General features: G+C 37.9%; 1 protein-coding gene across 1 annotated transcript; it reads right to left on the reverse strand.

The window, feature by feature from the left end:
• Positions 1–11,020: 11,020 nt before the first annotated feature.
• Positions 11,021–13,112, reverse strand: LOC118436818. Its single transcript, XM_035855444.1, has 6 exons — positions 12,893–13,112; positions 12,582–12,812; positions 12,289–12,498; positions 12,011–12,228; positions 11,753–11,918; positions 11,021–11,676 (listed from the first exon to the last, which is right to left on the reverse strand). The coding sequence occupies exons 1-6, from the start codon at positions 13,110–13,112 to the stop codon at positions 11,558–11,560; spliced, it is 1,164 nt and encodes a 387-aa protein (XP_035711337.1). The 3' UTR covers positions 11,021–11,557.
• Positions 13,113–16,190: the final 3,078 nt, after the last annotated feature.

Here is a 16,190-nt window from a genome sequence, read left to right on the forward strand (position 1 = left end):
ATGGCCCATTGATGGACCATCTGAAATTTGATCCATGGTCCATCGATGGACCAATTTTTTTTGTGGTCCATGGTCCAGTAAACCATGGACCAATGTGGACCATGGAATACTTTTTAGGTGATCCATACTTTTTAGGTGATCCATACTTTTTAGGTGATCCATCGATGGACCACCTGAAAAAAGTCCACGGTCCATCCATGGATAAATTTTTTTGTGGTCCATGGTCCATGATGGACCATTTTGGTCCAGTGGACCATGGTCCATTGCGAGCTATGGTACCAAACTCATTCCAACAACAGCAACTCCTTGCTGCATACAGTGTGTCCACTTAAAAACGAGTCCACTTTTGGGGGGGGGTAATAAAAGTGATTTTATTTGTACTAAAATTTTTTTTTAACATAAATCCTTTTGGTATACAATACCTTAGTATTTAGTGATGCCTCCACACGCAATTTGCATATCTCTAATTCGTTTAGGGAAACTCTGCGTCAGATTTTCCAAAACGGTAACCGAAATTTCCTTCCATTTTTTTTGGAAGCGTCGAATTAAAGAAGAACGGGTTCGTGGAATTGGCTGCTCATACGCGCTATTCTTGAGATAGGGCCACAGATTCTCGATTGGGTTCAAGTCCGGGCTATTTCCTGGCCAAGTCCCCTTCCCCCAGACTGTTGAAATGTGCTCCCCTAGGAGGCGCATGCTCTCTTTTGCAGTGTGAGCTGGTGCCCCATCCTGCATGAAAGTTATTTTTTTCTTACTTGGAAAAAGTAGCTTATTGTCCATGGCTTCGAAGTAAGTAGGAAGAATTTTGTCACGGTAATAGGCTCCGTTTACATTTTGACCACTCGGAATGATGTGCAAACGAGAGACGCCCCTCGAACAGTACCCAGCAGCAACCATAATCTGAAGACTTTTTTTCGGTGTAGATGTTGTTGGAACCTCCGTTCTTTTTTCTGTCCTGTACCTTGTGTTCTGAGGATTCCCCCGAGGGTGAAGATAAATCCAAGTTTCATCGGTAAATAGTATATGTCGACGTTTTTCTTCACCCCTTTCACCCTCTGTCAAATAGCCGTTTTCGTCCAAAAAGTTACCAAACTTTAACCTATCTTCAATATTTTTGGCAGACAAAAGTGGTTTTTTAGATCTCTTGAAAGCTTTATTTCCCCATGTGGTGGTTTTTAGATGATTTTGAATGGTAGATTTGCTAATCTTTTTATCCATCCGTTTGAATCGATTTATGAGATTGATGGCGGCCGCACATTTTCGAGTGGAACTGCCAGTTTTTCGGTACATTCTAGTTTTAATCATATTTTTAGTGGTAGGTGACAGTATGGTGGGTTGTCCAGGCCTTTTTTTGTCAGCTGTTGACTCTCGGTTTTTCCAACGCTGGACAGTACTTCTTGCAACTTTGATTTTTTCGGAAATTTCTCTCTCGGAGTATCCCTCCTCCAATAGTGTTTGAATTTCTATTCTTTTCCGTATTCTGTTATATAAATACTTGGTATACATTTTGTAAAAAAATCACCTGTGTAAATAAACAAAGAAAAAAGTTATGCCAATTTGTATTACCTAGTGCTCATGGTAGTTTGGTGGACTCGTTTTTAAGTGGACACACTGTACATACATACATTCGTTGCATTTTTGCGAATGAACTTCACACACAAAATATAACGACATTCAGTGATGTACTACTAACTCGTTCACTAATGAAATGTGGTCACAATCCAGCACACGTTTTTCCGCATAAGGAAATAACCTTCACTGTAAAGTACGCATTCACTAAAAAATTAGGAACTATATGTAACCAGATGGGTTAAAGTTGGGCAGAAATAAGTTCACGCTTAGGACTGGCACAATGGTGTTGAATGATTACCGACCGGAGTACATGTATTGAAATAACTAGAATTATGGTATAGTAATGATGAGGTAATGAAAGCTTTACCACCCAGAAACAAACTGTTACCAATCGGGTAGGAGTGATATTCAAATTAATACCACCACAGAGAGTAGATTGGAGGTCTAAACTACCAAGCTTAAAACACACTATAGGAAATGGTATAGTTTTTGCTAAGAGCAAATTTAAACTTAAAACTAAGACGAAATCCGTCAAAAAGTTAAGGACAATTTTGAAAACAAGACCCTTGTAACTTCAAACAGAAGTGAATGAATATGTACTATAACATTCCAAAAATGTTTAGGTATGTAAAAAATACAATGTGTTTCAATATATTTCGAGATTTGTTACTTTTTGGCTTTGCACTTTATTTATAAAACTGACCGCATCTTCGGTATGAATGACTTAAAGGACAAATTTTATTATGTACCTATTTTATTGGGGCTTCTTGATTTTTAAGGAGTTTAATAATGACGCCTTATTATGCTCGAGTGACCGAGCTATATCGCGTTCCAGTCTTTTCGGCTTCTTTTCCTTTGGTTTGGGAAGCGGGGGGAGGCCGCGCTTCAGCCGGTCCGCGTTTTCCAGGTTGAACTGGAGCGTCCTGTGCTGATGCGCGAGGTGCGAACGGAACACGGCGAGGCGCTCGATCTCCGCGTCTTCGGGGGGCGTCTTAATAACGGCGGGGATGGTGGGGGTGGGAAATGATGTCACGTGGTCACCAGGTTCTGAGAAGATTAATACATAATTATAATAATTTTTAACAAATTTCAATACCTTTTAAAAATTTAAATTTTTCGAAAATCAATAATTCTTTTGTAAAGTGAAAGTCGCGAAAGTTTTGTAAATTGGGGAAAACTAATAAATAAATTAGAAAATTATGTCATGTAATTTTGTATTTAATGAAAAATGTTTACAAATAAATGCACAGTTTACACATAATCGAAATCACAAGTGTGGATTCATTTTTCCGTTTTTGAAGGGGTATAATTCTGTCGCTGCGTAGGCATATTTACAAAGGTTACAAAATTTAAAAAAAATTCGTATGCCAGACATAAACTTAAATTAGTGGCGTCGGCACAGTTTACGTCAACATTTTGCAAATTGTGAAGGATTGCTCAACCGCCCGCATTCGATAAGTTTGCGGGTTTGTCGCCTCGGAACTTACGGCCCGCATACGATGTACGAATTCGGCTCGCATGCGGAATTCGAATTCGTTTCGTGTACGGGAAAATGCATGCGTTTCTCATATTGCTTGTCGAATGCGATGCTAATGCGGTTTTAATTCGGAAATAAGTGTACACAATAAATTCAATAGTTGTACATTTTATTTTATTGTATGTAAAAGTGGAATGCAAACAACTTTTTCGCATAAATTCATTCTAAAATATGTACATACAATATCTCCGAAATTTAGAACAATGGTAAACTTATCAGAAAGCTTTTCTACAACAAAAATTCCTAACAAAGAACTATCCATCGGATACTCATCTAGCGTACCACAAACTATGTATTTTTGCGCCTGAAAGCTAGACGAAATTAGACGCTGGGAAATTAATAAAGTATCTCTGCTTGGTAATCGGTGTGGTAGTTTCCCTTTGACCCACATTCTCAGCAATTTTCTAGTTACTCCTAAGCACACCAAATGCATGTAATCCAGGGGGACCTGACTAATTAAACCAATCGATATATCATTTAAAACTGATTCCCCGTTGTGATGATCTTCGTCCATCATTTGCTTAAATGAAAAGTCTGATCTAGGATTGCAACTAAGATTATTATAAATCACCCTAGGTGGATCTAAAAGTAAAATTAGCGATATTAAGTTGTGCTACTTAAATACCTACACATAACTAACTTGATTAACTGCATATTGAAATGATCATCATTATTATTCTCACCAACTAAATGAAAGAACTTGACGTCGGAACTGTCCCTTCTTCATTAGATGAAAGAATATCCGATTTCCGGTCATCGGAGCACGATGATTCTTTCCTTGCTTGAATCTTCCTACGACGAGATTTTGTTTTTGAAAAATGAGGGCTCTCCGGCGCCGAGGTATCAACATCCGACTGAAATTGGGCTTTGTCCCGGTAGCGGTTGGCTTCCTCTAAAGTTGGTGTACTCCTCCTCCAAAACGGTGTCGAATTCCGGGGGATCAGCCTCATCCTCAGTTCCGAGCACTTGCTCAATCGTGGACAGGACTTGGACGCGACGTCCGATCAATTTGAACGGCATTCCCGTCACGCGTTCCACCTCAACCACGACGGACGCACCCACGGACGGCATCGGACCAACCATCGTGCTAAAGTGAGACAAAAACAAATCATTAATAATCACGAGGAGCTCAAAAATTGCTAAGAAAATGTCCTCTGTTTGTAAATGTAACAACATGAAATCGTGCCGAAATTCATAAAAACGTGGATTCATAAAAATTCATAATAATTCATAAAAACGTGGATGCATAAAAATTCATAAAAACGTGGATAATGAAATGCTAAAATGAGGCAAAAAAAATTAACTAATGATCAGGAGGTGCTTAAAAATTGTGTCCGGTATTTGTAAATTCTTAAAATTCGTAAATCCACTAAGCAATAAGGTTGTGTGGAAGTTTGTAATTGTAAAATTATTTAGCAAAATTTACACACATTGTAGGGAAAATGGGACAACATAAAAATAACTAAATTTAGAAAATTACGCAATAATTAAAAACCCGAAACAGTTTACAGATGCAAGAAAACGGTAAAATCAAAAACGTATTTCGTACTACGTAAAATTTTGCATACTTTTACGAAGTTTACACAGTACATGTCGTTTTAAAAATAAGAAAGAAACGTACATCTTTAAGAATAAAATATTAAAGCCGACACGAGACACAAAATTTTAACTAAATTATCGAAAAAAATACTGTTTTATAGATTACCTCACATCGAAAAATATTTTATAGTCGACGACGCGATAAGGCTCTTCTTTTTGTGTCGTCGTCACCGGTGACGCTGTGGTCAATTTTGACACCGGAGACGAAGCAGAATTTATTGACGGGGGCAGGGACGATGTCGTTGGTTTTGGTGGTGGCGTTAATTTCGTCGACGGCAGTACGGTTATCGAAGGCATCGTTAATTTTGGCGACGCCACCACCGGTGTCGCAGTAGTTAATTTTAATGGTGTCACAGTCGGTGGCGTAAAATTTGCAGGCGCCACAACCGGTGGGGTGGGTGTCATCAATTTCGCCGGGACACTCGGTGGCACAAACTATAATGGCGACACCACCGGTGTCGTAAATTTCGCCGGGTGTATGATTGGCTTCGTTGTCTTCACCTCCACCGTCGGCCCGACTCTGGCCACTGGGGAGGACACGGGCCGCTCTGTTTCGTTTCGTGCAGGTGTCGATACTCCCACCGGGGGCGTCATTACCTGTTGAAATAATTAATTACATAAATTAATTATAATTCGCACCGCAAATTTAATTCAACAATCATGCAATTCATGGGTAACTATGCAAAATTCATAAATTGGATAAAACAATTTACAAACTTTTACAAAAATAAGGGGCTCTATAAGTTTACAAAAATTTGTGACCTAATTATCCTTAAAATTCTGTAAAGTTTCCTAATATTACAAGGTTACAAAGGACTTCGTGAATTGCTCAGTGTTTTTTCCTCACAATGTCCATGAGGGGCTGGACCTTGTTGACTTTTGGGGGTTGTTTTGGTGGCGGTGGCTCCGGTTTTGTGTGCGCGTGTGGATTTCTCAAAACGCGGTCCTCCCTCCAAGCCTGTGACTGCGGTGTGGATCGAGGAAGACGACGAGTTGGCGGCGGAGGAAAATTGTCACCATACGGATCCCGCATGACCACGTCCGGGAGAGATGGGCACATTTCCCGTTCAAAATAGGGTGGACCGGAAAATTCGTCCATACCTCCTCCAGGTCCAGGTCCATTATTAAAATATGGGGGTGGAGGACCGTATCTGGGAAAGTTTCCGTGACGTGGGTGGAACATGCGGGGTCGAGGAGGACCATCGAAGAAGGGGGGACGTGGGGGTGGTGGCCCACCCATAAAACCGGGTGGGGGTCCAGGACCGCGGAAAGGGGGGCGAAATCCTGAAAAATTAGATAATGGGGAATAATTATTTTTTAACTTTCCTCTAAAATTTTGAGTCCAAATTGTCATCATTCATTTATTGGAAAAAATGGGAGGAGGAACTCACTTTCGTAGAGTTGGTGTCCAAATTGTAGGCCGGGTGTGGTTGGGGGAGGTTAAATTGCCAACGTTTCGAACTCTTGTTCTTTTTCAAGGCGGCGGAGGGGAAGAATTTTGAGAAGTTGTGACTTCACGTGCCGAATTGTGAGTGAGGAAGGAAGGGTAAAAAAGGGTAAAGGAAGACCGTTACGCACGCGTTAACGGTCTTCCTTTACCCTTTTTTACCCTTCCTTCCTCACTCACAATTCGGCACGTGAAGTCACAACTTCTCAAAATTCTTCCCCTCCGCCGCCTTGAAAAAGAACAAGAGTTCGAAACGTTGGCAATTTAACCTCCCCCAACCACACCCGGCCTACAATTTGGACACCAACTCTACGAAAGTGAGTTCCTCCTCCCATTTTTTCCTATTATTTACTCACTATGCACATTCTACCAATCATTCATTTATTGCTCGATTAATTAAATAATTGCAGATTAAGTACCGGAACGAAAAATACTTACCACCCCGGAAGTTCATGACCTTTGAAATTTCCAATGGGACCCGAAGAATTTCCCCCGCCGGAAGTTAGAGGTTTTCAGGCCTCGTGGGAGGTGCCTCAGCAAGAGGCCGCTATCAACCACCTCAGAAATAGAGCATCTACTCCAGACGATAAAGCTCGTCTCCTTGCCATGGGACAACCGCATGTGGGGGCGTGGCTCAATGCCGTACCTTCGCCACAACTTGGGACGCTACTCCCAAATGAGACGTTTCGCATCGCTTGTGCCCTCCGTCTTGGATGCGACGTCTGCCACTCCCATAAATGTCCATGCGGAGCTATGGTCACATCAAAAGGCTACCATGGCCTGAGCTGCAAAAGTAGTGCGGGGCGTCATTCCCGCCATGCCGCAGCAAATGACGTGATTTGGAGAGCTCTTCGTTCCGCCGGAGCCCCCACCATTAAAGAGCCAGCCGGTTGTTCCCGGCCAGACGGGAAGCGCCCTGACGGACTGACATTGGTTCCATGGGCAAGAGGGCGGCCCCTGGTATGGGACTCTACGTTTGTCGACACTTTTGCACCGTCTTACCTCCCCCAAACCTGTGTTCATCCTGGTGCGGCAGCCGAGAGGGCGGAGGACAGGAAGACAAAAAGGTACGAAGACCTTCTGGACAGATTCCTCTTTGTTCCCGTAGCCGTTGAAACAACTGGAGTATGGGGCAAGGAGGGCCTGTCCCTTATCAAAGAAATAGGGACAAGGATCACAGCCCTCACGGACGAGAAGAGGGCAACGAATTTTCTCATCCAAAGAATTAGTATTGCAGTTCAACGCGGAAATGTGGCCGCGATTTTAGGATCTCTGCCAGCAGGACGAGAGCTGGATGAGGTCTTTTATCTTTAGGACGACAACAATTAGAGGAATTTTTTTAAATATTCAGATAGGGAAATTTATGTACGGCGCTGGTCGTTTAGCTTTTTCGAAATAAATGTATGTAAAATGAACATGGAAAGAACAATAATAAACTTATACAATATTCTAAACTAATTCTAACATATTAATTATAATTTCAAGAAAATTGTCGTTTCCACTCTAAAATAAGAATGAGTTGGATTTATTAATATAAATTTAAAACTAAATTATGGACAATTTTAATTTATGTAATAATTTAATTTAATTTAATTTATGTATGTAATTACTCAACTGATAGCTATAATCTTTTTTGATATAACCATTGATTTATTTTTGCCATTACTGTAATAATGCGGAAGTGCAGATACGTATACCTATCTGCGTCATTAATAAATTATTTATGTAAATGCCAAATTTCGAATTGAATTAATAAACTAAATAACCCTTAATAATCAATTAATCATTGATTTACATATGTATTTTGTCAAGTTTGTAAGGTTTCTGTTTCATGCGAGATGAAACTATATATTACATCAAGAACGTTTGGCATCCTTTTTCATCATTTATTTTACGTAGTGCCTTTGCTGTTATGAAAAACACTTGCATGAAATTAGTGCACAAAGATGTTGAATAACACCCATCTAAAATCCGGAAAAGTGCATGGACAGTCATTTTCGTGCAAAAAATGTTGTAACGTTGCAATTTTTCTAAATATTTGAATAATTTGGAAATCGTTGTGCTGGTATTTTCCTCATTATTTTATTAGTTTAGTGGCAAACTAAATATGTACATGTTTTTTGGTTTCTCAGTATGAAAAATGACACAAAGTTTTGAAAATAAAAATGAACTCGGCGAGTTTAATGAACACTGTTTAATAGCCTACATATATTTTATAAAAATCCTTCATTCGAAATTATCTTGCCAAGACCAAATTTAACGTTAATATTTATATAGAATGAGTTTTAGTAGACAATTATGAACGGTATATGTTAAGTCTTGACAAAGGCTATAAAGTGGTGTGGTTACATATTTTTGAAACACGTATTTTTTAGAGGTTTAGATAACTGAATCTTGCCCCCATTTGATAGGGTTAAAAAATATAAAACTTCTTGAAAATCTTAAATTCCCTGCATAAATAGAATTTTCTTTATTTTATGCATTTTTGTACATGTTTATGCGCTTTGTGCATTTTTATGGACCATGCAAGCATACATTAGATATAGATTTCAAATATTCCACATACATTATTCTCGAAAAAATAAAACATTAAAATGTGTGCTGTGCTCCATTAGAAATAATTAATATACATTTGAAAAACAATGAATCCGAACCAACATTTACATACATGTGAATTTATTTAACACTCAAATGTGTAAAGCAGAAAACTAAAATTCGTAAAAGTTTTTGTATGCCTTAATATATTTACATATGTAACATCTTTTGTAAATTATTGAGTTCATTGGGCTGATTTAAACAGGATGATTCATTTAAGTTAATTTAATTCACGAGTGTTCATGTTACAAAATCAACCCTGCAATATCCCACAATTAGTGTTATTTAATACTAAAATACATAACCCAGTGAAGCAGATCCGCATACTTATTTCCCCATGACGACGGGTTTGGTTTAATGTACGCGAGTGTTTTAACTTTTTGCGGTTATTAATTTGCAGATGCCAATCGAATGATGTAACTACTCCAATCTTAAATACTGTTCTCAGACTACCTCATCGTATGATGGGCACATTACTGTCTGCGTTAATTAATTACGACATGCATACATACATAAATTAATACCTACCCAACCAGAAGTTTAACGATGAAATAACATTAATTCATCTGCGTTGAATCACGGTGATCGTGTCAGTGTTTTCAACGTCCCACGCACCGTGCATTTCATGGTAATCGCACAGTGACTTCACCGTTACTTACACCTTGAATCAACGTTAATGCACGGTAAAATTTATGTGCATGGCACCTTATATTATCTTTCTGTCAACGTTAATCGCACGATGGTATATCGTAGGTTTCTCGGTGATGCACTGTTAATTGAACGTTCATTTTGCAAATATTTATATCCAAATATTTTTATTTCAAAGCTTACTCACAACAAAATAATACATAACAATATAAACTATGTGTAAATATACATGTCAATTATGATTAGTAATCTATTCTTCACATAAAGGAACACAAATGTAACTTGATTTTTTACTACATGCTATGGGAAACAACATTACCTTATATTTTATGTCAAATTCATTAATTAACTTTGAAGTGAATGAAAGATCTGTTACTTTACAGATCATAAATTTTGTCGATTTACATGGATCTGTAAAATAATCAGACTTTCCCTTAAATTTACGTATACGAATCTTTTGTCCCTCAATAGAAATGACTACAACAATATCATTGTTTTGGTTTGTCGGAAATTTTAAATTGTCTGGAGATTGTCTCAATAATTTTTGCATTCTCTTTAACACGTTCTTTTTCTCCTATACGTCTTATCACCTGTGCTAAATGATTGCTATTACCTCGTATCATTCGCTTGATTGTTTGCATATCGTTTTCAAACGCAAACGCATTACTTGTTTCTAACGAACCAAAAATGTCTGCATCATCAGTGATATGAACTAAAGAGTGAACATTATACACAAGAAATTCCTTGCAGTATAGGGTAGACATATCTTTACCAAATTCAAAAAATAAATGTCTTGCAAATGGATACCAAGATCTGTTGTTAGAAAGCAAAATTCTGGTCGCAATGCTAAGCTTTAAAAAATGTTTATATTTTTGGGGGCTCAGAGAATCTTTCAAAACTACTGGACCATAGTACAATAGGAAACTCCTAAATTCTGTGGCTTTCCAGAATTCTAATTCTGAAAGAGATCTCGGTCTCCTATTGAATTCTGAGGCTGCGTATTTGTTTAATCTAACTAACTTTTCAGAAATTATTAAAATTGTTTGTCTCCCTTCTCTATGGGGCAGAGGTCCACTTTTCCAACATTTTAGTAGTTTTTTTACTACACCTAAACAAATAAGGTGCATGTAGTCAAGCACCACACAACTGACTAAACCAAGGTTTAACGGAACTAAAGGGGAAGTTCCGTGGTGGTGGAGTTTATCTAGCTGGTCGTTAAAATCTTTGTCTGTTCTAAGTGGGGAAGAAAATTCATTGAATACAACTCGACCAAACCACGCACCTTTTAATGTACAACGGTCACATCCATGGAAACCATTAAAAGCTGCAGTCTGCTTTACATAATTACGAGCCGGCGCATCAGCAATGATACACCGTAGCCTAACTCCAAGATTAACACCATAAATATTTACACCTTTCGCTCTTAATTCTAAAAATTCATTAACTAATGGCCCCAAAAACTCATTTACATCTATGGGCTTAGATTGTTCGCCGTAATATAATCCAATCAAAAATGGGATATTATTACTTATGTGAGGACATCGACCAAGAATAGGCCAGAACTGTTTCTTACTACTTTTACTAATAGGAACGCCATCAATTCCTGTCGTTATTGAGAAAAATCCCTGCTTTGACAATGTACAAAAACTACTATCAGACACTACTTGCAACTTTTGACGTAACCCAAAATGATAATAATAACCACCTGCTATTGTACAAATATTATAGTTTGTTGGAGTTCCTAGTAAAGTTTTATATGATTTTGGCAATTTGGAACTAGGGAACTCCTCACTCAAAACATTTAATAAACTATCCACAGCAGTGGAGGTAATATTATTTTCTACTGCCCATTTTGCTAATTTATCCTTAATACTCAAATTACTCATATTGTGCTCTAATAACTTATCTGAACCTAAGCATATCCCGTTGGCATAATCAGAATCACAAACTAATTGTAACTCAGATAATGAATCATTAGAAATTACTGGCTGACCTAACTCTACATCTGGTACATCTGGTACATCAGTTTCCATTTCACTTAACATTAACTGTACATTACTTTCTATCCTCCGATATCTTGTCCTGTCAGAAGCCATATTAATTTTTTACACGATCTAGACTTAAGATTAATTAAATTAGCAAATTAACTTATTCTCCAATTATTCATCAGACGATTTCTTCTCCGGTTTCCGGCAAAATCGAAGCTTATCCATTATGATTGATTTAATCTCTAAATCATCCGGCACCGTGACTAGTTTTCTGTTGCGTTTCACAGCAGCTGTTGGAGAACAGTGATGCATTAAATTTATTTATATCTAGTGGAACATTTATTGAAGCGGTTTTAAATATCTTACCGACGATAGCCGTGTTGATATTTGAGAAGGATATGTACGATTTTTTTCCATCGCCCTTGCCCGTGTAAGTCAATCCGATCCGTAGTGTTTTTGCAAATATCCTCTCCAAAATTTCGGTGATTGTAATAGGAAGTGTTGTTCCTCCTATCCCAACAAGGTACTGCTCCTGTTAGTTGTTACCAAAATCAATTAATAAATAGGTCTGTTGCACATATGTATAGATATAGCATGATGATAAATTAAATCATAAAAACGTACAAATACTTTCCTTTCCGTATCAATAGATAATTGAACATCAAATGCTGTTAAGTCGGCCTCACTCTCGATAGGGAATTTTGGTAGCGATGAATAATCCACCTCCACATGCGGTGTTGCCCCTGACCGTTGATTCAAGACTAGTTCGTCCAGGATTTGACGGAAGTCCCTTTGATTGGCTTCAATACGTGCCAACGCTCTAATGATTACCCCTTGGAAGCCTACGAAATATTAAAAAAATGTGTAGGTAATCCACATCGTGCGTAAATGTTTCGAAATACCTTCCGAAAAACCTGAATTTGACGACTTTGACGTTCCCACGTTTTTTGTAGGACCAGATGTGCATAAAACTCCGCTGGAGTCAATGAAGAAAGTTTGAGAATTCGGCAAAATTTCCACCGTTTGAAAATTTAGTTGGTTTCTCTCGTCTTCAGCCAATGATGAAAGACTTTGCGAGGAGCCAGCAGCCCCAGGTTCATTAACCGCTCCTCCTAAAAATAATAATATTACAAATCACCGAACTATATAAGTATGAATGTTACGCTATTATGTTTGTTAAGAGTTAAACATTTACCAATAAAATTATTATGCGGCTCACAGACTGAAACTGGAATTTGTGGAATTGTGGTAGTCAAATTCGCCTGGCTTGGTTTGTCAAGGTCCTCACAATCAGACGACGATGACCGCGCTGGACGTTGCGTTGTCCTCCTTGTGCGTTTTCCCGCAGAGAAGTCCACTTTCGACACCTCTATTTCTGAGGTATCCTCCGCCTTGTGTGCGGCGGCGTTGGCACTAGTATAGTTATCTGCAAAGTAATTTCCTTATAGTAATTTAAATAAAACACAAAATTTAAACTATATGAAACACCTTAAAATTAATATTTACCAAATTCTCCCAGCACTCGACATTTGTAGACAGTCCAACCATCACCAGGGGATGAATTCTTGTCTTTTTTCTTGTTTGTAAAAGAAGGGGTCACTTTATTGGGCCACCGACATCCGGTCTTGTCAGACGTTAGCCAAATTGCTGGAACTGCTTCAACAGTTTGCTCCTCGGGGAATTCTAACACCACAAATGGTTTACTCGTTATAACAGCCAGACTCATTTCCAGTTATTGAGGAAAAAAACTACTAAATATTTAAATTTTATGAGCAGGATAATTAATTCGGAAAGTACAAAGATATTAAATAAGTAAATGTAGAGCTCTGCTGCTGCCGGTGTGGTGGTGGAAAATTTGGAGCGAAATGGAGTGGTGGAATCTAAAATGGGGGAACGTGCAGCGTCATGTCTTTAACACGTTGATTTCACGCTGAGGACACGTTAAATCTTCGTGCATGTTTTACCGTGAACTTATCACGGTATTTCAGCGTTGTGTCAACGATATAGTAAAATTAACGTGAATTTCGACTGTTAGTTTACCGTGCTTCGCACAATTCATTATAACGGTGTGATGATCACACAAATATAACGTTAAAATTACAAGACTTTTGCGAAAATCTGCACCTTATTTCAACAGTGCAAAATCTGCACGTTAAATCCGTTGGGTCAACGTTGTATCATCTTTCATTTCTGGTTGGGTACATCCGTCACGTTTATGAATATAATTAAATACCGTTTTAATCTGACCTTTTAAAATATGTTATTGCTCATTGAACATGATTCATTACTGGTTTCGTGGAAAAATCTCCCAAATATATCCGGTTCTTGGATAATTTGTTTTTACTTTAATTAATAAATGATTAATTATTATGTACATATTTATTTACTAAGATCATTACACGCCCACATTTACGGGCCGTCCATAAATTACATGGCGCAAGAATAGCGATTTTCTATAACCCCACACGTGTTAAATTTCATTCATTTAACTGATTCTGATAATGAATGGAAATGGATTTTCTGTAACTTGCATGAAAATGACTGAATGAGTGCATCATTTCAGATGAATGAATGGATTTCTCACTCCTTTCATTCTTCATTCACCCTATCCTTAATACAAATACATGGGCGACGTAAGAAGAGAAGTTCGATGAAGTGAAATGAAATACGTTTTAACTAAAAGGAATGACGGTGAATGAAAACCTTCAGTCAGAAATCGGGATGACTGACTTTTGAATGCAAATACTTTGTTTGAACAGGTATGCTACACTCCGCGACAAAAGGTTAAAGGCACCCTGAGTCATGATTATATCCCTTGACCCCATAAACCAAGGTCGACGAATTGTATTTTATTTAGTACCTAACTAATGTAGACAATTAAATAATACTGCAAATCTACCAATTTAATTCGTACAAGGGGAATATGAGACAAATTTCAAAAATTGGAAAATTCAAGCGCGTCAAAAGGTTAAAGGCACCTCGTAAAAAGCACACAAATCACTTTTTAAAAAATAATTTAGTAATGCTCCGTTCCACCATGATTGGTGATGACTTCAAACGCCTATTTGGAAAAGATTTAAACCGCTTAGTTATCTCACATTGGGCTATTTTTCGCCATACCTTGACAATAGCTTCCTTTTGGTGATTTACGGTCTTAAACTGCGTACCATTTCTATACTAATGTTCCCCGGAGATTCTCTGTGATAAATAAGTCAGGTGACTTTACAGGGTAATCCAAAATCCTTATCTGTGTCACAGAAAACTCATTTTTCCTTGGCCTCGATGTGTGGATACCAGTATTTTCTTGTCAAAAAATTCACCCAAGACTACCAACGTATTTTTCGCGAGGGAAATTTCGACACTGCAGGAGTCACTAGACACCTACGAACCGCTAAACGTGTTTTAGAAAGTTGCTCGTACCTAGCACACAACAGAATCGGCGAGATGCGTAGTTGTTGCAACCTCGAGAATTTGCTACACCGAAATTCCCTAAGGAACACATGTCCTGGTACAACGATTGGATAAATGTTATTTTTGGGGACACAAACAAGTTCAATTGACATTGTCCATATGCGTTACTCCGCTGCTGGCATGATCTTCGCAAACATGAAATCACTTTTTCAATACGTCAAATGCTGTGAGGCAGCGTGATGGTATAGATGGCTATTGGATCCAAGACATAAATGACACAGTTTTCTAAATCACAACAATGAATCTGTGCACTTATAAGAAATGTTGGAAAACACATATTTCGATGAATGAAAGCAGTTGGGTGGTGCAGTTAGGATTTTTGAACAAGAAAACGCTAGCATCCCATGGCCAACCCAACGAAAAATTTGTTTCCTGCGACACAGATAAGGATTCTGGATTAACCTGTAAACTCACCAGACATATGCATCATAGAGAATCTCCAGGGAACATTGGCATAAAAATGGTAATCAGTTTAAGACCGTAAATCACCAAAAGGAAGCTATTGTCAAGGTATGGCGAAAAATAGCCCAATCTGAGATAACTAAGCGGTTTAAATCTTTTCCAAATAGGCGTTTGAAGTCATCACCAATCATGGTGGAACGGAGCATTACTAAATTATTTTTTAAAAAGTGATTTGTGTGCTTTTTACGAGGTGCCTTTAACCTTTTGACGCGCTTGAATTTTCCAATTTTTGAAATTTGTCTCATATTCTCCTTGTACGAATTAAATTGGTAGATTTGCAGTATTATTTAATTGTCTACATTAGTTAGGTACTAAATAAAATACAATTCGTCGACCGTGGTTTATGGGGTCAAGGGATATAATCATAACTCTGGGTGCCTTTAACCTTTTGTCGCGGAGTGTAGGTACCCTGTGTATGAACAGGATTAAATATTTGATAAAGTTACGTCACTTTAAAATCTAGCTAAACAACATTATTTAAAGATGAGGTACATGTGTATGTACAGGTTCAATTTGACCTTTTATAAAATATGGTATTAGTTAATTACACATTGAAATTGATTGATTAATGCGTTGAGTGAATGTATGTACATATGTATGCTTAAACAGTATCTGGTTCTTGCATAATTTGTTTTTTAGTTTAATCAAGCATCCTATTATTAATTGTCATTTATTAATTGTTATTGATCCACACACCCATTAGAAAAATTAAAATATTAAATACTCTTCAAACAAGTAAGTAATTAAGCCACACGCAGGTCGCTACAAACATATGTATCCCAACCACAAAATAAAAGTGTGTACTAATTGCTTTCTGGATTTTTAAAAATCCGGTTAAACCTTGCATATAAATTGGAGCCGATTCCCTGGA

Source organism: Folsomia candida, unplaced genomic scaffold, assembly GCF_002217175.1.
Source record: "Folsomia candida strain VU population unplaced genomic scaffold, ASM221717v1 Fcan01_Sc010, whole genome shotgun sequence".
NCBI lineage: Eukaryota > Metazoa > Arthropoda > Collembola > Entomobryomorpha > Isotomidae > Folsomia > Folsomia candida.